At 48.0% G+C, this 21,458-nt stretch overlaps 1 protein-coding gene across 1 annotated transcript in view; it reads right to left on the minus strand.

Moving 5' to 3' along the window:
• Positions 1-21,458, minus strand: part of LOC134601288 (C-type lectin lectoxin-Phi1-like) — an 82,644-nt gene that overhangs the window by 44,338 nt on the left and 16,848 nt on the right. Inside the window, exon 2 of the mRNA XM_063445762.1 lies at positions 7,835-7,951. Within this exon, the coding sequence (XP_063301832.1) occupies positions 7,835-7,951 (117 nt within the window). The remainder of the gene's footprint in view (positions 1-7,834; positions 7,952-21,458) is intronic.

The following is a 21,458-nucleotide window of genomic DNA, read 5'->3' on the forward strand; positions in this document are numbered from 1 at the left end:
TACCTTTCCTCAATCTCTTCCTCTTCTACCCCTCTCTCAGGATCTGTTCTTCTTTTCTTCCTGTCTTCTTTAGTTTTCTTTAAAACCATAAGACAAAGTAGGGACTCTTTGTCTTATGGGATTCCTCCGCTTGACCAGCTCTGACCAGCGGAGGAGCAAAGTGTGCTTTATTTCCGCTGGTCAGAGCAATTTTCCCATGATCCCTAGCTTTCCTCCCTGTTCCCACAATGCTTCCTGTCAGTATTGCCAAACGTCCTGTCACTTAGACAGAACGCCGGCAAAACTGCCGAATTGCATCCTAACAGAATGAGCACTGTTTCTCCATTGGTGTTAGGATGCAATTCGGTACTTTGTTTGTATCGGAATTTCATTCTAATGAATGAAACTCCGATCCTATTCATTGCCGCGGCTGCATCTTGCAGCCGCTTAGTAGATAACTCCCTAATTCCCACGGCATCAGGGAGCTATCTACTAAAAGGCTGAAAGACCTGAATTGATCTTTCAACCAACTTTACTAATACTAAGTAAAGATTACTTAGTATTAGTAAATAATATGCCCCTACTCGCTATACCGCGAGTAGGGGCATGTCTAGTAAGCAGTGAGCAGCCTGTGGCTGCTCACTGTAAAAAACAAAAAAAAAACTAATAAACACCCCCCCCTCCCCTGCGCGGGGGTTAAAGATTGGGGGGGGGACCTACTGACCCCCCCCCCGGCCCCCACCCCTGCGCGGTGGGTGGGGGCCCTAATAAAACAATAAGGGGGGGGGACCTACTGTCCTCCCCCCCTGGCCCCCACCCCTGCGCGGTGGGTGGGGGCCCTAATAAAACAATAAGGGGGGGACCTATTGTCCTCCCCCCCTGGCCCCCACCCCTGAGCGGTGGGTGGGGGCCCTAATAAAACAATAAGGGGGGGGACCTACTGTCCTCCCCCCCGGCCCCCACCCCTGAGCAGTGGGTGGGGGCCCTAATAAAACAATAAGGGGGGGGGACCTACTGTCCTCCCCCCCTGGCCCCCACCCCTGCACGGTGGGTGGGGGCCCTAATAAAACAATAAGGGGGGGGGGACCTATTGTCCTCCCCCCCTGGCCCCCACCCCTGCGCGGTGGGTGGGGGCCCTAATAAAACAATAAGGGGGGGACCTATTGTCCTCCCCCCCTGGCCCCCACCCCTGCGCGGTGGGTGGGGGCCCTAATAAAACAATAAGGGGGGGGACCTATTGTCCTCCCCCCCTGGCCCCCACCCCTGAGCGGTGGGTGGGGGCCCTAATAAAACAATAAGGGGGGGGGACCTACTGTCCTCCCCCCCGGCCCCCACCCCTGAGCGGTGGGTGGGGGCCCTAATAAAACAATAAGGGGGGGGGACCTACTGTCCTCCCCCCCGGCCCCCACCCCTGAGCGGTGGGTGGGGGCCCTAATAAAACAATAAGGGGGGGGACCTACTGTCCTCCCACCCTGGCCCCCACCCCTGCGCGGTGGGTGGGGGCCCTAATAAAACAATAAGGGGGGGGGACCTACTGTCCTCCCCCCCTGGCCCCCACCCTTGCGCGGTGGGTGGGGGCCCTAAATGACCCCCCCCCCATCAAGGTGACTAGGGGTCCCAAGCCCCTAGTCACCCCCCACCCAAAACATTCTATCCCCTACCTACCCCCCTCACCCTAAAAATAGTGAGGGGGGAATAAAATAACTAACCTGTAAAAAAAAAAAAAATTAAACTTACCATTTGACGTCTTCTTTTTTCTAAATTCTTCTTACTTCAGCCCCCCAAAAGGCCAAATAAAAATCCATAAACCCGTCGCACTTTAAAAAAAAAAAAAAAAAAAAACGAGCGCAAACAAAAATTAATCCATCTTCACCCATGGAGGGCACGCCGCGTACTGAGCTCCGCAGGGCGGGTCAAGGCTTATAAAGCCTTGCCCCGCCCTGCAATTAGGCTTAGAACACAATGATTGGTTGGTTTAAGCCAATCAGAGTGCTCTGTGTCATTTTACACAGCGTGGGAAAATTCAAAAGAACTTTCCCACGCTGTGTAAAATGACAGATCACTGTGATTGGATGGTTTTCAAGCCATCCAATCACAGTGCTCTGTGTCATTTTACAAGCGTGGGAAAATTCCAAAGAACTTTCCCACGCTTGTAAAATGACACAGAGCAGTGTGATTGGATGGATTTCAAGCCATCCAATCACAGTGCTCTGTGTCATTTTACACAGCGTGGGAAAATTGAACTTTCCCACGCTGTGTAAAATGACACAGAGCACTGTGATTGGATGGTTTGAAATCCATCCAATCACAGTGCTCTGTGTCATTTTACAAGCGTGGGAAAGTTCTTTGGAATTTTCCCACGCTTGTAAAATGACACAGAGCACTGTGATTGGATGGCTTGAAAACCATCCAATCACAGTGATCTGTCATTTTACACAGGTGGGAAAGTTCTTTTGAATTTTCCCACCTGTGTAAAATGACACAGAGCACTCTGATTGGCTTAAACCAACCAATCATTGTGTTCTAAGCCTAATTGCAGGGCGGGGCAAGGCTTTATAAGCCTTGACCCGCCCTGCGGAGATCAGTACGCGGCGTGCCCTCCATGGGTGAAGATGGATTAATTTTTGTTTGCGCTCGGTTTTTTTTTGTTTTGTTTTTTAAAGTGCGACGGGTTTATGGATTTTTATTTGGCCTTTTGGGGGGCTGAAGTAAGAAGAATTTAGAAAAAAGAAGACGTCAAATGGTAAGTTTAATTTTTTTTTTTTTACAGGTTAGTTATTTTATTCCCCCCTCACTATTTTTAGGGTGAGGGGGGTAGGTAGGGGATAGAATGTTTTGGGTGGGGGGTGACTAGGGGCTTGGGACCCCTAGTCACCTTGATGGGGGGGGGTCATTTAGGGCCCCCACCCACCGCGCAAGGGTGGGGGCCAGGGGGGGAGGACAGTAGGTCCCCCCCCTTATTGTTTTATTAGGGCCCCCACCCACCGCGCAGGGGTGGGGGCCAGGGGGGGAGGACAGTAGGTCCCCCCCTTATTGTTTTATTAGGGCCCCCACCCACCGCGCAGGGGTGGGGGCCAGGGGGGGAGGACAATAGGTCCCCCCCCTTATTGTTTTATTAGGGCCCCCACCCACCGCGCAGGGGTGGGGGCCAGGGGGGAGGACAATAGGTCCCCCCCCTTATTGTTTTATTAGGGCCCCCACCCACCGGGCAGGGGTGGGGGCCAGGGGGGGAGGACAATAGGTCCCCCCCCTTATTGTTTTTATTAGGGCCCCCACCCACCGCTCAGGGGTGGGGGCCGGGGGGGGGAGGACAGAAGGTCCCCCCCCCTTATTGTTTTATTAGGGCCCCCACCCACCGCGCAGGGGTGGGGGCCAGGGGGGAGGACAGTAGGTCCCCCCCTTATTACCATTTTTTTTTTTTTTTACAGTGAGCAGCCACAGGCTGCTCACTGTTTAGTGGACATACCCCTACTCGCGGTATAGCGAGTAGGGGTATTGGGGAGATTTTAATCTCCCTTGTCCTATTATGGGGGTCATATTGACCCCCATAGAGTGAGGGGGGACATGGGGGGCTTAGGAAGTGGCGAGGAGCACTGCTCCCTGCCGCTTCTATAGTCACATATTACAAGGAGGGAGCTGCACGCCGGTAGCTCCCTCCTTGTAATAAACTGAAGGAACAAACTAACACTGATACTCAGTGTTAGTTTGTTCGTCTGATTTTTTCTATTCATTCATTCGTCTGTCTGATGAATGAATGAATAGATGAAATTCCCGTTCGCATGTCCAGGTGTTTCACTGGGCATGTGCGGGAATCTCACAGTCTGTGTAGTGTGGGTAGATGACGTGTCCCACAGGGACTTCACCTACCCACACAAAGATGGCGGCGCCCTGAATAAAGATCGGGGCAGAAGATAAAGAATTAAAAAGAGGTCATGTGGGGGGCTTAGGGGCATTTGGGGGTGACTAGGGGGTCGATTGGATGTAGTGGAGGCGGGAGGGGGGTTAAAAAAAAAACGGGATTCGGAATGACAGTGCCGCTTTAAATGCTGCAGGATTCCTCATTGATACCTGATTCCAACTGATTCATCTCCTGCAACTGTCATTTTAAAAACAAACAAAACAACAACAAAAAACAAACAAAAAAACACACACTAAGTCACACTTCAGTGAATACTATTCTACCAATCAACTTCCCTGATAGTTCCCTTAACTTTTGTGTCACTGTACCCCACTCCCTCCAGCATGGCAGCTCATTGAGCAGGGCCCTCAACCCCTCTGTTCATGTGCATCAAACTTGTCTGGTTACAGTTACATGTTTGTTAGTCCACTCATTGTAAAGCACTACAGAATTTGTTGGTGCTATTTAAATATAATAATAATAATAATAACAACAATATGATATGACCGCCTGGCACCCCGACTGAGTACCTCCATCAATTGCTGCTTCCTAGTACTTGCGAGCACCATAAGCAACTCACTGGAACACCATAACCACCGTAAACCACACAAACTGCCACAGCTTGGTTGGGGTCTCGCTGTCATCCATCCACCTCGGACCCAAGACCAGAATCCAGCTTCCAGTGGATAGACCTTTCCCAGTCCACTGAGCAAACCAGGCTCCTCTTACAAGTACAATCATTGTGATCCAAGGGAGTATAGTGATTATAGCAATCCCCAGAGTGAATAGAGCTCTCCAATCCCCCAAACACGAGCCTAGACTTCATGAAGGGTAAAACAAATCTGTTTAATGGCAGCCACAACTGGCCTTATATGCAGGTCCCCATGCAAGGGGCACTCCCACCTTGACCTGAGAGTAGACTACAGTAAAAACATATACCTGATTACATTGGCTCTCAGGTCCAGGACAGTCCCATACAAAATAGGTCAATCCCTCCCCTGTGCCTGGGAGATATAGCACTATATTAAACTCAATTATCTCCAGGCACGGGAAACATAAATTTTTACAAAAAAAACAAAATACCTTAAAAACACAAAATCCCCTGATAGCCCAATCTGGGTGACCGACATATCCAAAAATCACCCAGATCAGTTCAGTGGTTCAGGACGTGCCTGGAAGTCCTAATTTCACCAGCCGCAGACATGGTGCCATGTCCAAAACAGTTCAAGAGAATCAGGGCTTGTGGTCGGTCTAGTTCGGTAGTTTAAAAACCAAACAAACTACCAAACAGATTCAATGCTCTTACCCTGGAGCTTGTTCCCCTTGTTTGTGGGAATGTTTCCTCCGAACAGCACCTTTCTAAGTGTTGTAGAACTGAATGCAGGCGATGCTGGAAGTCCAGCGGTGTTCGGTAGTTTTTGTGTCCGTTTTCAGTTCCATGAGATTAATGCCCAAACACCTCTGCCTGCTTTCATGTGAACAAGATGGCCGCCACCTCGTATTGGTCCATTGGAATTGCGGTCACCCAGATGAACACTTAGAACACTGCGATGGAAATTGCTACAAAGTAGCAAATAGGTTTAACAAGATCCAAGGTGGTCTCCGGTCCGTGCGGCTGTTCGGTTCCCGAACCAAATATAAAATCCCACGAACAAAGTCTGTTCACATAGTTTTTTAAAGGGTCCATAGTCTTTTGGTAAGAGACTGGCCAGACGGCCCTTCCAAGCACCCGTGACGAGGTTCAGTTCGTCACAGGCAGTACCTTGCATACATTACCACATCAGTACAAATTCATGTAGTAATGTATGCAAAGTACTGCCCTATAGTATGTAGGGCAGGTAGTAAATCATTTAGTTATCAATGAGGAATCCTGCAGCATATAAATTATACATACAGAGCAGCATTTTCAACTTCTGAATAGCAGCATACTTGTGATGTATGTCCTGAAAAAGGCAGTCCATATTGTATCCAAGGTTCAGGGAAAATAATAGATAGTAACAAAGGTAGAAAAAAAAGTATAAAACAAAAGAATTGAGTGACAACTGATAATTATTAGCATATATTGTGTGTGCGCCAACTCTCCACCTTGATCTTTCTTTCAGTATTGATGGAAGTTAAATTAGTTTGTTTGCTGTGGTTTATTTTATACATTAGGGTGAAAAGGTCTTCAAACTCTGACTGAACATTACTGGACGCAGGAAGTAGTGTCTGCAGGAACCCACACATATGGTAAAATGGTATTCCTGACAACAATGTGGGGGGGAAGGGTGGTTATGCAATCCTGTCACAATACCCACCACAACATGCTAACTATGCACTAATGATGAATATAGGAGATGTCCAATAGCGGTGGTAAAAAAAAAAAAAAAGACTGTTGAATTACAAGAATACCTGGGATACATGTAAGGCTATCTTAAAAACTAACTTAATGTACATTCACATGTAATGTGGGCAGATTTGATGAGTCTTCTGGTTATAATCAGAGGTCACAGTCTCTGTTCTGATTGTTCTATGTTGCAAATAAACTTGATTAAAGTATTAAAGTATAAAAACTCAAATAATTGTAAATTCCCACATTGATATTGATATCTCTTGTAGGAAAACCTCAAAGCAACAAGCCTGAATTTTAATGCAGCATTTTAGGCCTATCAAGCAACAGTATTTTACCACAATGCAAGTTGAAAAAGTATAAAAACAAACAAACAATGATGTACCCACCAGTGGTGTATTTTGGATTTGTGCTGCCCTAGGCACAACAAAATTCAGACACCCCCTAATCTCAATTTGCCCCACCAATTAGTGTCAAGGCCACTTTGTTGACTGACAGACACACACCCTCATTGATACATGCACTGATATACACTCACTGACAGATACACAGTCATTGGCACACACCTACACTCACTGGCACACACTGTTCAACAAACACACACTTTTACTGACAGACACACACTGACACACCCACTTACTGACAGACACACACTCTCAGATACATACACACTGACAGACACACACTGACACACACATCCTCACTGAGATGACACACTCTGACAGACACACACACACATACACTCACTCACAGAAACACACTGACAGCTACACACACACACACTGACAGCTACACACACTCACTCACAATCATGCACACACACACATTCACACACTCACTGACAAACACACACTTACAGACACAAGCACACTCACAGACACACGCACATACACACACACAAATTTTCTCATACAATCACCAATTATTAACATATGTTTTTAATTTAAATCCACCCAGCCTCCCTACCTTTGGGAGAGCTGGTGTGGGTCCTGTCCTTGGCTGCTGCTGGGCTGGCTAGGCTGGCTGGGCTGGCTAGGCAGGCTGCTTGCTGGCTGGGCTAGCTTACCTGGCTGGACTGGCTCTGCTGTGGTTGCTGGCTGGGCTGGCTCAGCTGGCTGTGCAGGTGCTCAATGGAGGCAGCGAAAGAACTGAGCTCTTCATGCTCAGCTTCCTCGCGCACCGCTTGGTGATACTGGGTCCAGAGTGGCGTCATATTTTAGCTCCCAGCATCACAGAAGGGCATGTGAGCAAGCAAGAAGAGCTGAGGACAGAATCTTAGCAGTTTAACTCCATGGGGGGCCCTAAGATGACCAGCCAGCTTTTACTCCCCCTGGACATCAGGCAAACAAGGCATTTGCCTGGGTGCTTGGGATGGCTTTTTTTGCCTCCCCCCTTGAAAGTGCCGCCCTAGGCAAATACCTTGTTTGCCTAGAGGTAAATGCAACCCTGGTACCCACAGGTAATTAATAACAGTTTAGTAAAATTATTATTATTATTATACTCCTATTATGCATGACAGTGCCCCCTGTTGGTAGCATATGAGAATCTTAAGTTGAAAATGTTCTTTCCCAATTTCAGTTCTTTCTTCAATTTGCCCTCCCATTGCAGCATCCCCACATTATACTCACAGAATATGAGCAGGATTCCAATCAGGATAGACAATATCAGGACCGTCAAGATAAGGATAATCACCAAAACTGGTAACAGCTTCTTGCATTTCCCTTGCTTCTTTTCCGTTTGATTATCTTTCCAATGGGAGAAATAAAAGACATTAGTGAGGACATCTGTGTAGGAATCAAAGGAAATGGGAGGGAGGGAAAAGGGAATGGAGGGGTGAGGAGGGTGGAAGCCATTCATTATAACCCTACCCCACTTATGGAGCATGCATTAAACCATGTAGTTTTCTACAGAAAGAATGGTACTTTATTTATTTATTTTTAATAAATATTCTTTATTTTATTTTTTCAAATATTTTACACAAAAATCTTCAAAACGTTATAGCCTTATACATCACAACATCCATTAATATATTTAGATAGCTATTACATTTCCGTTCTTCTAGACAATAAAACATCTAAATATATAAAAATAGCCTACAACAAAAAACATTAATCTGACTTTGACATGATACAAATACAAATTTAAAATGCAGATCAGGGGTTATCTTTTATTTCATTTTAGCAAATTTTACCACATGACAGGAGGCTTCATATTTGCATATCTTTCTTTACTGAAAACTCCAGCAGCATAGAAACAGTAACAACCAATCAGAAAAAAGATATGGTGCCCATAAAAGGCCCTGTCTATGACATCACTTCCTCTTTCTTTGCTGCTCCAGCCTACAACAGGTCAGAGTATTTTTTGCCTCTCTAATATACTTACATGATTGTATTTTATTATCACTCTGTACTTAATATTTGTATTTCCTTATCACTTTGTACTTAGTATTACCCCTGGCTGCCTATCCTGTCTCCCTGTTCCCCCTGTTCCCCCATTCTTAGTGTGTCTCCTGCTTTCGTTTTATGCTGTTGGCCTCCTTTAATCACTATTCTGTATCTGGCGGTCCGCGGGCGTCGCGGCTACCCATGCCGCGCTCGCTGCGAGGACCTGCCCTGCTGACACTACTGGGGACTGTGTGGGGACGGGTGGAGGGTAGCCGGGGCTGTTTGCGTTTTCGCCGCGGTTTTTTCTCCTCACTCGCGGCCGCGAGCGAGTCCTCACTGCACACGCGGCCGGCGGCCATCTTGGATCTCGCGGCTCGCGAGACCCACGATGGCCGCCTTCCCTGCTCTCACGGTGGCTCGGGAATCACCCGATCACCGCGCCCTGCATCTCCATTAACCCCTTCAGGGGTCCCCCTCTCAAAGGCATGCTCATCCATTAATGAAATGTATTTTTTCCTTTCTGCTGTGCACTGACACTTGGATATAATCCTCTCATTGTGCCTTACACTGGAATACATGTATATCGAGCATGCACACAATCTGAATGAATTTCTGTACCCTACAACCATACAGTATCACTATTACTATACAGAACTATTACTATGCCCTATACAGGATCATTCTGTATCACTGTACCCTATGAAGGACACATTATATTACTGTACTCTGAAAGGGCATATTGTATCATATTACTGTACCCAGAAAGGGCATATTGTATCATATTACTGTACCCTACAAAGGGTCATATTGTATTACTGTACCTGACGGTGCAAATTTATGTGGGTGTCCTCTGGGTATTTTTTCATGGCACACCACCTGGGGTGACCCCCCAGATATGCATGCAAGGTCACTGACAGACTATTACCGTTGATGTGGGTGTCCTCTGGGTTACCACGGCACGCCACCCGGGGTGAACCCCGATCATATGCACGGAGGCCCACGCCTCAACTTTACCTCTGCTTACTACAGACATATATGGATGTTTAAACACTGCCTGTCAGTTTACACTAAAGCAACAGTACCATGCTGGATACGATTTGACGGCAGGTTCACTAAGGAAACTGAGTGTAGTGCGTAGTACCCTTCACAGGGATACACATATGTATGTTTACTGTGCCTAGTGTACATATTGAACGTGGGTGTCCTCTGGGTTATTTTTTCATGGCACACCACCTGGGGTGACCCCCAGATATGCATGCAATACTTGCTGGGTACCAATAATTATAATGTGGGTGTCCTCTGGACTACCATGGCACACCACCTGGGATGAACCCAACCGAAAAGACGTGGGTCCTGCGGCTGTAGACCTTATGGAGACAGGCCCCACGCACCTCTATAATAAGCCTGTATAATTAAAAACCGTGCATACAGCTCTGGCGTACATTTGTAGTGAACCCGGCTAACCTGACCAACACCACTACCACTCAGTCGTGCCTGCACCGCGGCTCTCAGTAGCCAGACTAAACTGATAGAGGTGACCCCTCTACACTTGACATGGGTATTCATACTCTCAGACAAACTAAACAGGCAATTCAAACCATTTTACCTGGGTGATCCCCAGTTCTACCAGGAGTCTAGCACCCCTACGTGCTGATCCTCAAACACTGCTCCCTCTGAATACCACTATCTCCCAACAGGACGGGAACGAGTCATAGTGGACACTCTCAACCTTCCCAAGTTTTTTCTAGGCAATGACAAACGCCGCAGGAGCGGCCTCAGCGGAGAAGGTTCTGTATTGGGCTCTGCCCCATACCGCTTGATGGAGGCCTCAGATCCACAGGCCTTCAAGCCACTAAGGTCAAGGGCAAGACGCCCATCAAACAGACCAAATATGCGGAGCACCGGGAACCCAAACCCCGTCCGCCACAATCTTCCGACAAAGAAGACTACTACCCACCACGTACTTTGGACATGGTAGACAAGTGACACGAAGACAGCTCGCCGTCTGAGGAAGTGGAATGGCAAGACCTACCCCACACTCCCTCGACGTACGTTAGGGAAACCTTACTCTGTGACGGCGGCTGAGGCAGAGATAGCAGTAGCAGCACTAAACCAGAGTAGCCGAAGACGGACTGTTCCTGGACGAACACTATTGGCTGCGCAACCCTCTGGGGATGGAAGTATGCGCACGCCTCAAGGCCAAATACCCCAGACCACTGCTACCAGACGCTATTGGACTTAGGAACGACAAGAATTCGGCTAAAAAGCACAACGTCTGCTATTTGACGTAGTGTTCATTGCAGAACTCAAGAAACACGTAAATATATTCAAGTCTTCCACACCCCTACGGGGAGAGATGTTTTTGGGAGGACTGGTCGGTAGCGGAACCGAGCCACCAGCCGCTTCTGGGCGACAGGTTCCAGATCGTATACACAGTCCTCATAGTTTTCTTACTCGCTTCTCTACTAGTGGGTCAACCTACATAACTAATGTTTCCAATTTTGTGACCGACAGCCTGTCTCTGTTTTACAGAATTGGGAGACGATTACCAAAGTCACCTGGGTTCTCCAGACAGTACAAGGCTATTTCATAGAGTTTTTATCACACCCGTTCAGGTCGCTCCTTCGCCTCCATTACGCATGCTGGCGGAACAGGAACGCCTCGTGGACTATGAAATCCGCACCCTCTTCAAGAAGGGCTCAATTCAATATGCACCGGAGGGGAAGGCTTCCTCAGCTAATTTTTTTCCTGGTCAAGCAGAAGCCAGGGGACTACATCAATGGAACTCCTACGTGGTATACAAACACTTCAAGATGGAGGAAATTCATCTTCTACAAGACCTCATAAGCGATATGACTGGTTTACACATTTGGACATCAAGGATGCACGCTTGTCGGTACCCGTTGCCCTGGACTGCCGAAGTTTCCTCCGATCCCAATGGTGAGGACAAACATGGCAGTTTACGACTCCGTGGTGCTCACAAAGCTACTAAAACCAGTGTGAGCACACATCCGTGAATGTGGGCGTGCGATGCCTCGTTTACCTGGAAGACTTGCTAGCCCTTTACGAATCCAGGCTACGATTGCAGACAAATTTGTAATTCACTTTCTGGACTCCATGGGTTTTTGTAGTACACAAACAAAGATCGCTTCTCCATCTCAGTTGGGCCAGTTGCTCGGTTTCGACATCGGCTTGGAGAACTACGTTCCGCGTCGGTCTAGGGCAAAGATCGCCTCTATAAGGATAGATGTCAGACACAATCTAAGGTTGGATACGATTCCTCTCAGGATACTCGCCGGATTGTGGGATTCCTCCCCTCCTCTCCTCCTCCATACAAGCTATATCCCCTGGCCCACTACACTACAGGGCCATGCAACAACTGATGGCGAGATACCTACGCACCGGTCACTCATACGACCACTGGATCCCACTGTCAGCAGAAGTGAGGACGGAATTTCGATGGTGAGTACTCCACATACAGACTTGGATTGGCAAAACGATCCTTGTCTCTTCCTCCGGACGCGAAGCGGTGGATAAAACCGACAAACATGACCCAGCTGTTCTCCACAATAGCAAGGGTTCTTCGATACACACGTACTTCGATACACACGTACACACGCTTCTGCTCATGCACCCCTCGGGCAGATCAACCGTGGTTCTCGGATCGCCTGGAGATGTCTCGCGAAGACCTCTACTACTTCCTACCTTCCCTCTACTTCTGACGGGACCTCGAGGGGAAGATCACTCCCTTGTCAGGGAAGGACAACTGGCACTAGTGGCCTGGACGGTTTCAGGGGCTCCTGGTCAGTCCACGACCTATTGCATCAACTAAGACCTTCCATGGGATTCATAGGCTCCCAGGATTCCGACCCCTTTACCGCACCTGTCCCACTGATCCTTACTATCTGTCACACCTGGTCTCGTTGGGTCGGTCATATCGATCCCTCAACGTGATCTGACCCACCATATCGGCGGCGCATGTTCCGGTACAGGGCAGACCAGTAGGTCAATATACACTGGTTTGTCGACTACTACGGGGTGCCGAATTATCGAGACCCCTGACACCCAAGTATTCACGCCTCTGACAGGTGGATGTGGTTCTGAGATTCCTTAGGGAATGGCTGGACTATCCTTGTTTGTCACTGAAGCAACTTTCAGCCAAACTAGCCCTCTTATTATGCCTCGACTCATTTAGATGTGTGGCGGACGTTAGGGCTTGCGATATGGATGGTTTCTCTATCACTCCGGACGGGGTTGCCTTTACCATGTCGAGACGAACTAAGTCCGATTCGTCTTCAGTGTCATACCCATACTTTGTGTCAGACAACACACTATGCGTGGTCAGAACGCTAATGGGTATACCGATATCTATATCCCCCTTCGAACTCATTCGACGGGTCACCTCCTGACTTTTTACGTGAACCCTCATGGACCGGTGTGTACCGCAACACCGGCCAGATGGGTCCGCTGGCTATTGTCTTTCGCGGGCGTCGAACCCTGTTTCAGAGCCCACTCGATCAGGGGAGCGGCGGCCACACAAGCCTTTTCGGGCCGACGCTTCCCTAGCCGACTTTATACGCTGCGCGGACTGAACGCAAGAAGTACGTTTAGAACGTTCTGTTTTCGCCAAACATCTCATGCTTCCTTCACATTGGTCAATTCTAAGCTTTAAAAATGCAAATATGAAGCCTCCTGTCATGTGGTAAAATTGAAGATTATATTAGCTTTAGTGTACTAATAATCTTAATTTTAGTAATGACAGGAGGCGAATATTTCCCACCCTATAGGATCCCTCCCATGTTTCTCGTTGAACAGAATATGTCCTTTATGTTCAGGAAGGTAAGTACGTATGGTTTGTATGTTTGCTACTTAGATCTGTATCTTGTGGGTCTTGTATAGGTTGAATATTAGACATGAACCTTGCATTATGTTGTGTTTATAGATTCTTAAATATCATTGCTTTAGAATAAATATATATTGATATGTTTCACATTCTAATGTTCGTTGGTATATCAGATGCTTAATGCTTCACCAGCCGGATGCCCCTGACGAAGTCTAAGGACGAAACGCGTAGGGCGGCAGGAATACTTTACATTACGGACTTTTATTTTGTATTTTAAAGTTTTATTTTGTTCGTGCTTCTTCCACCTGGGTTCCTGTATTTCCACCTTGGGATCCATCGAGAAGTTGGCAACGATAATTGATGGGCTTTTAACTTTCTGGCATTTTGTAAGTGCATACAATAAAGTGTTTCCTCTATCCTTAAAGTGGTACACTATGTTCTTTTATCTTTCCCTTTAAGTGAATCCTTGGGAAAAAGAGAATTCCATTGATCCTCCTGTCTACGCTCAATGAGATTATACTGGGAGATTTTTTATTATACATTTGTGTTTCTTCTGAAGATGTTGAGGAATCTTCATACTCCCTTATAATATTTGGGTAATTTCTTTTATTGTATACATACCCACTTGTGTTTATCCACTGGTTCATTGTGTATGAGGTGTATACTTTTTTTGCTTAATGCTTATTGTATGCGGACAAGTTATCACGCCAGAGACCTTTCACCTTTTTCTTTTTCTTGCAGCGTGAACGTCTTCTCATCGAGACAAAGATTCACCTTCCATACCTCTGCATCGCGGAACTATGGAGTTGGATATTCTAATATGTTGTTGAACTGTTGACGTGATATGATTATGTTTCTTGTTGTTATTTATTGTTTCGCTTCAAAGAAAGAGGAAGTGATGTCATAGACAGGGCCTTTTATGGGCACCATATCTTTTTTCTGATTGGTTGTTACTGTTTCTATGCTGCTGGAGTTTTCAGTAAAGAAAGATATGCAAATATTCGCCTCCTGTCATTACTAAAATTAAGATTATTAGTACACTAAAGCTAATATAATCTTCAATTACCTGTTATGCTTTTTGCAAGGTAAACACATTTTTCATTATCTTAGTTTTACAACTTTTTCAACCATAGATCAAAGAGATCTTGTTTTTTATGTTGCTGTCAGGGTTGCATTTACCACAAGGCAAACAAGGCATTTGCCTAGGGCGGCACTTTCAAGGGGGGAGGCAAAAAAGGCCATCCCAAGCACCCAGGCAAATGCCTTGTTTGCCTGATGTCCAGGGGGAGTAAAAGCTGGCTGGTCCTCTTAGGGCGGCGAGGGACCGCAGATTCTGCTGGGCGGCGAGGGACCGCTGTCCTCAGCTCTTCTTGCTTGCTCACATGCCCTTCTGTGATGCTGGGAGCTAAAATATGACACCACTCTGGACCCGGCATCACCAAGCGGTGCGCGAGGGAGCTGAGCATGAAGAGCTCAGTTCTTTCGCTGCCTCCATTGAGCACCTGCACAGCCAGCTGAGCCAGCCCAGCCAGCAACCACAGCAGAGCCAGTCCAGCCAGGTAAGCCAGCCCAGCCAGCAAGCAGCCTGCCTAGCCAGCCCAGCCAGCCTAGCCAGCCCAGCAGCAGTCAGGGACAGGACCCACACCAGCTCTCCCAAAGGTAGGGAGGCTGGGTGGTTTAAATTAAAAACATATGTTAATAATTGGTGATTGTATGAGAAAATTTGTGTGTGTGTATGTGCGTGTGTCTGTGAGTGTGCTTGTGTCTGTAAGTGTGTGTTTGTCAGTGAGTGTGTGAATGTGTGTGTGTGCATGATTGTGAGTGAGTGTGTAGCTGTCAGTGTGTGTGTGTGTGTGTAGCTGTCAGTGTGTGTGTAGCTGTCAGTGTGTTTCTGTGAGTGAGTGAATGTGTATGTGTGTGTGTGTCTGTCAGAGTGTGTCATATCAGTGAGGATGTGTGTGTCAGTGTGTGTCTGTCAGTGTGTATGTATCTGAGAGTGTGTGTCTGTCAGTGAGTGGGTGTGTCAGTGTGTGTCTGTCAGTAAAAGTGTGTGTTTGTTGTGCGGGATTGGGTCCTGTATGGTGCTGTTTCAGGCTGTTTGCTGCTGGAGCCCATGTGGATGGTGTCCTGTCGGCCCAGCGGCCCGGCCCCGCCCTTGCCAGACATTTATTTTCTAATTTTCAGACAGAGGCAGCTCTCTAATTAGGTGATTTAGGCAGCCGCCTAAACCGCCATGCTCACTATGCCGCCGGGTACGAGGCCCCTCCAGTCTGCCCGGCCAAAGAGCACCCATCGCAGACACTGGTCTGCAGCTCCTCAGTGTGCAAAGCTGCAGACCATGTGTCTCGCGAGAACTGGCCAATCAGAGCGTTGGCGCGGGTTACCACGGCAATGCTCTGACGGGTCTCATGAGATACATGGTCTGCAGATCTGCACACTGCAGAGCCGCAGACCGGATATCACCCCCGAACCACCAGGGAGCCCACTGGACCACCAGGCAATAAAAAAGTTATTTATTCCCCCCTCCCTCTCCCCATCACCTCCCACCACCATCAACCTCCTCTCCCTCTCACCATAACCCCCTCTCACGATTATCCCCTCTCCCTCTCAAAATCACCCCCTCTCACCATCACCCCCTCTCCATCTCACCATCACCCCCTCTTCCTCTCACCATCACCCCCTCCCTCTTACCATCAACCCCTCTCCCTCTCACCATCACTCCCCTCTCGCTCTCAACATCACCCCCTCCCTCTTACGTCACCCCCCTCCCTCTCAGCATCACTCCCCTCCCTCTTACCATCACCCCCTCTCACCATCACACCCCTCTCACTCTCACCATCAACCCTTCTCTCTCTCACCATCACCCCCTCTCTCTCACAACATCAGCCCCCTCTCCCTCTAAGCCCCCTCTCACCATCACCCCCTCACATCACCACCCTCTCACCATCCCCCTCACTATCATCCCCCTGTCACTATCACCCCCTCTCACCATCACCCTCCCTCTCACCATCCCCCTCACTATCATCCCCCTCTCACTATCACCCCCTCTCCCTCTCACCATCACCCCCTCTCCCTCTCACCATTCTCCCTCTCACCATCACCCCCTCTCCCTCAACCCTCACCTCCTCTTCCTCTCACCATCACCCCCTCTCCCTCTCACCATACTCCCTCTCACCATCACCCCCTCTCCCTCAACCATCACCTCCTCTTCCTCTAACTATCACCCCCTCTCCCCATCACCCTCTCTCCCTCTCACCATCACCCCCATTCCTCTCACCATCACCCCCTCCTCCTCACACCATCACCCCCCTCACACCATCATCCCCTCTCCTTCACACCATCACCCCCTCTCCCTCACACCATCAACCTCTTCCCTCACACCATCACCCCCTTCCCTCACACCATCACACTCCCTCCCTCACACCATCACCCTCTCACATAGAGGATCACCCCCTCACACACAGTATCGCCCCCACACACTGTCACCCACAACAATGTTGTGTCACCATACTCCCACGCACTGTCAGCCTCCCCAGACTCACTGTTAGCATCCCCTCACACTGTCACCTCCAAACACATTGTCACCCCTCCCTACACTGCCGCCACCATCCCACACTGTCAGCCCAGTGGTGTATTTAGGCTGCCCTAGGCAGGACAGTGTTCGGGCACGTCCCTAATTTAAATTTTACCACCCCTTCCTGTCAAGGCCGCACTTTGACTGACATACGCTCACTCACTGACAGACGCACACTCAATGACAGACACACACACTCATTGACAGACACACACTCTCATGTACACTGACAAACAATGACATACTCATACTCACTGACAGACTCACTGACAGGCGCACACTCTCACTGACAGACGCACGCACTCAGTCACTGACACATACACACTGACTGACCGACACATACACACTGACTGACCGACACACACACATTCACTGACAGACACATACACTCACTCAAATTCACTGACACACACTCACATTCACTGACACACACACACACATTCACTGACACACACACACACACATTCACTTTACACACACTCACTGACAGACACACACTTACATTCACTGACACACACTCACTCATATTCACTGACACACTCACTCAAATTCCCTGACACACAAACTCACATTCACTGACACACACACATTCACTGACACACTCACTGACAGACACACACACACTCACATTCACTGACACACACTCACTCACTCACTCACATTCACTGACACACACTCACTGACAGACACACTCACTCACTCACTCTCTCTCAGATTCACTGACACACACTCATATTCATTTCCCCCACTCACAATTATTATTGTTATTATTTTTAAAATATGAAATCCACCCAGCCTCCCTACTTTTGGGATAGCTGGGTGGATTTTTCACCTGGGGTCCAGGAGGGGCTGATGGGCAGGGAGAGGCCGGATGTACAGGCTGGTGGGCAGGCAGCGAGGGGGCACTTTCCCCTGAGCTCTCGCTGCTCAGTTCCCTTGCGCGGCACAGAGTGATGCCGGAGCCGGAATATGACGTCATATTCTGGCTCCCGGCATTACTGCGGGTCGTGCGCCCAGGAAATAACTGGCCGCCTGTCCTGGGGGAGCCCAATGGTGGCCAGCCGGCCAGCTCTTGGGCTCCTATAAAACAAGGCAAACAAGGTATTTGCCTGGGCATTTGGGGTGGCGTTTTTTGCGACCCCCTGGAAATTGATGCCCAAGGCAAATGCCTTGTTTGCCTAGCTGTAGACACATCCCTGTGTCAGCCTCTTCATGCATCCACACTCACATTAACCACTCCTAATCCTGTTAATCTTACCCCTCAAAACTCACCTGACCTTACTCTGCCACACTCTCCCCCCAGCCCTGCCACACCTATCCTGTCACATTAATGCCTCTAATCCTGTCAACTCTGCCACACTCACCCTGTCACATTAATCCCCCTTATTCCTGTCACACTCATCCCTCCTACCATGCCACAATTGCCCTGACACACTTACCTCCACCCACCATGTCACACTCCCTCATCAAACCATGTCATACTCCTCATTCTCTTTCACGCCTGCCCCACCCTGTCCCATTTATTCCCTTTGCCCTGTCACATTCTCCCTGCCACTGGTACCCCTTTACTCACCTTGTGATAGTCACCAGAAGAGATTCGTCATACACACACAGTCAGGAAACATAGCTTTACCATAAACACAATGCACAAAGGCCACAGGCAGACTCCCATACACCCATTTTGGATGATCTGGATGGAGCTTAATACCATTTATGCATGATTTTATATTGGCATTGTATTAAATTAAGGCAATGTATATCTTTATATACCTGTCGTAGAGAAGAACACCATTCAAGTTCTGAAATCTCCAATCCTAACTCCTCATTCAAGGTATTTATTATTTTTAATGGTTTGCCATTTATCAACTCAATCAACTTATTGGCCTTGGAGGTAATTTTTTTAAACTTCGCATGTGAGAACATTTGTTCCATATGCTTAGAAACTATCGTTGAACTTTTTAATAGAGTAGTGTTTAAGAAATTTTTGATTCTCAAAAATGTAACTATTTCTTTGTTTGTTATTTGGTACTTTGATATAATATTTGGGATAATATGTGTGTTTAATATATTCTATTGTGATAGGTCCCTTACATTCGAGGTGCATAAGCTGCATTCAAGGGCAAAAAGCTGAAAAAAAACCTAAGTATAAAGTCTAAGTTGTAAGGGTACAGATGGCATATAACTGCAAAATTAATTGATAATTGACAGTTTAGATAAAAACCTATTAGGTAGCTGAATCTTTGCTTTCGAGGGCACCTATGCTATAATATATAAAAAGGTGTGTCGATCACGGCCGAAACAGACAGTTTCTTTTATTTTGACAATCTTTATTTATTGGATTTTTCAAAAGATAATGTCACATTAGTCAGTCAGGTAAAGTACATTTAGTCTGAATGAACAACATTGCGCAAACAAGTTTATGCTCCTCCCACTACATAGACCCGTCTGTAGGTTCTTTCTGTTGGACCCTCTAACTGTTGCGGCTAGTGCCTGCGGTTACATAGCGCTCTTACGAAGCTAGGTCGGAATCCCAGGTCTTTGCGGCGATAGCCACCTCGGGCTCTAACTGATTTATACTGCGATTCTAGCTGTCCGTGTTTGGTACGCTGTCACTGGGATACTTTCCTAGCTTCTTTCGTATCCTTTACGTGCACTGTGCTACTTGAAGTGCTATATTTATGATTGGACGACAGGTATGGTGTTAGGGGTTATTTGCATGAGCTTTGGGGTCTTACTATTTACCGGGAGTCGAGTGAGCCCATGTCTCAAACCTGTCTCTGTGCTACCGGCTGATTCAAGTTGTCCGTCCTGGATTGCTCCAGGTCCCGGTGGTGTGGGTAGTTTGTCCGAGTGGATGTTATGTCTTTCCGATGTCAGTTTTGGTCATAGGGGAAACTGTCAGTTGTCTGTGTGTGGTTAGTAGGTAGGGCGTGTCTGTGCCTATGAGAGGTAAGGTATTTGTCGTGATGTTCTGCGAGTTTCAACTAAGTTGGCTCGGTGGTTGCAATTCTGTCAGCCACGTATGTGGTCCATGGATACCAGGTCAATGCACATCGCTCCGGTCTCCCGTGTAGGTCGGCCGTCAGGGTCTCCATTGAGTGTATGTCCTCCACTGCCGCCACCCACTGCCTCAAGGTGGGCGCACTTGGCTGTTTCCACATCCTCGGGATGAGGGATTTGGCGGCATTGAGTAGCGGCAGCTCCAGGGATTTTTTGTATGCTTTCAGTGTGCTTCGGGTGTGGTGCAAAAGCATCGTTAAGGGTGCGAGGGGGATATCGGAGTCTGTGATTTTGTTGATCTCTCCTCTAATTTGTACCCAAAAAGGGGCAATTACCGTGCATGACCACCACATGTGGACATAAGTGCCAGGTTGTGTGCCGCATCGCCAGCATACGTCTGACGGGGTACCGTGCATGCGGTGCAGTGTGTCGGGCGTTCTATACCAGCGTGTTAGCACTTTATAGTTTAATTCCTGAAAATTTGAGCTAATAGAGCATTTGTGCGTGAGGGTGTAAATCTTGTCCCATTCTTGTGCAGTGAGTGTCTCTCCCGCATCCCTCTCCCTGTGGTCCTTGAACCTAAGCTCCACGTCCCTGTTCGTCTGGGTCATGAGTAGTGTGTACAGAGTTGAGATACCCCTGGTGATGTGTGTGCGGTGCACACATAGGGTTTCGAAGTCGGTTAAGAGTCTGTGTAAGTGCCCCTTACCCAACAGGGATGAGTACTATGATTTTATTTGGCGGTATCTGAACTGTTCAAGGAATGTAGGTGTTCTGTCGGGGCATAGTTCTCCGAGTGTTTTGAGACCGTTGGAACTGAGCCACTGGTGTATATATAACCAGTCCGTCGGTTGGAGTCCGGCTAAATCACCGCGCGTAAGCGTATCTGCCAAGTCCGGGTTATGTATGAGGGGGTTCAAGGGACTGGGTGAAGTGGTGAGTTGCAGGCGGTATCGGGTTGCCGTCCAGACCCTTAGGGTGGCGTCTATTAAGGTATTTTTGGTTTGTAGGTCTGCGTATGCGGCCGTGTGTAGACATAATTTGGGGGGTATTTGCCCTCCCAACTGTTCTAATTCCAGTGTAACCCATTGTTTTGTGGGATGTTGTGCATGCCAGTCTGTGAGCCTGTGTAAATGTGCGGCCCGGTAGTATGTCTCAATTGAGGGAAGGCCGGCTCCCCTCAACGGTTTCGGCAGTTCCAATGTTGTTCTCTTGGTGCGTGTTGAACGCAAATTCCAGACAAATCTGCGGATGGCGGTCATCAGGGAGCTAAAGAATGCTCTGGGGACCGTGATCGGCACCGTCTGGAATAAGTAGAGCAGTCTGGGTAGTAGGTTCATTTTGACTGCGTTAATGCGTCCAAACCAAGATATATATTGAGGGGCCCATTTTCTCATATCTGCCTGGATCGTTTGTAGCAGTGGATGGTAGTTTTGGTAGTACAGTTGGGT

This window comes from Pelobates fuscus, chromosome 3 (genome assembly GCF_036172605.1).
Source record: "Pelobates fuscus isolate aPelFus1 chromosome 3, aPelFus1.pri, whole genome shotgun sequence".
In the NCBI taxonomy this organism is placed as follows: domain Eukaryota; kingdom Metazoa; phylum Chordata; class Amphibia; order Anura; family Pelobatidae; genus Pelobates; species Pelobates fuscus.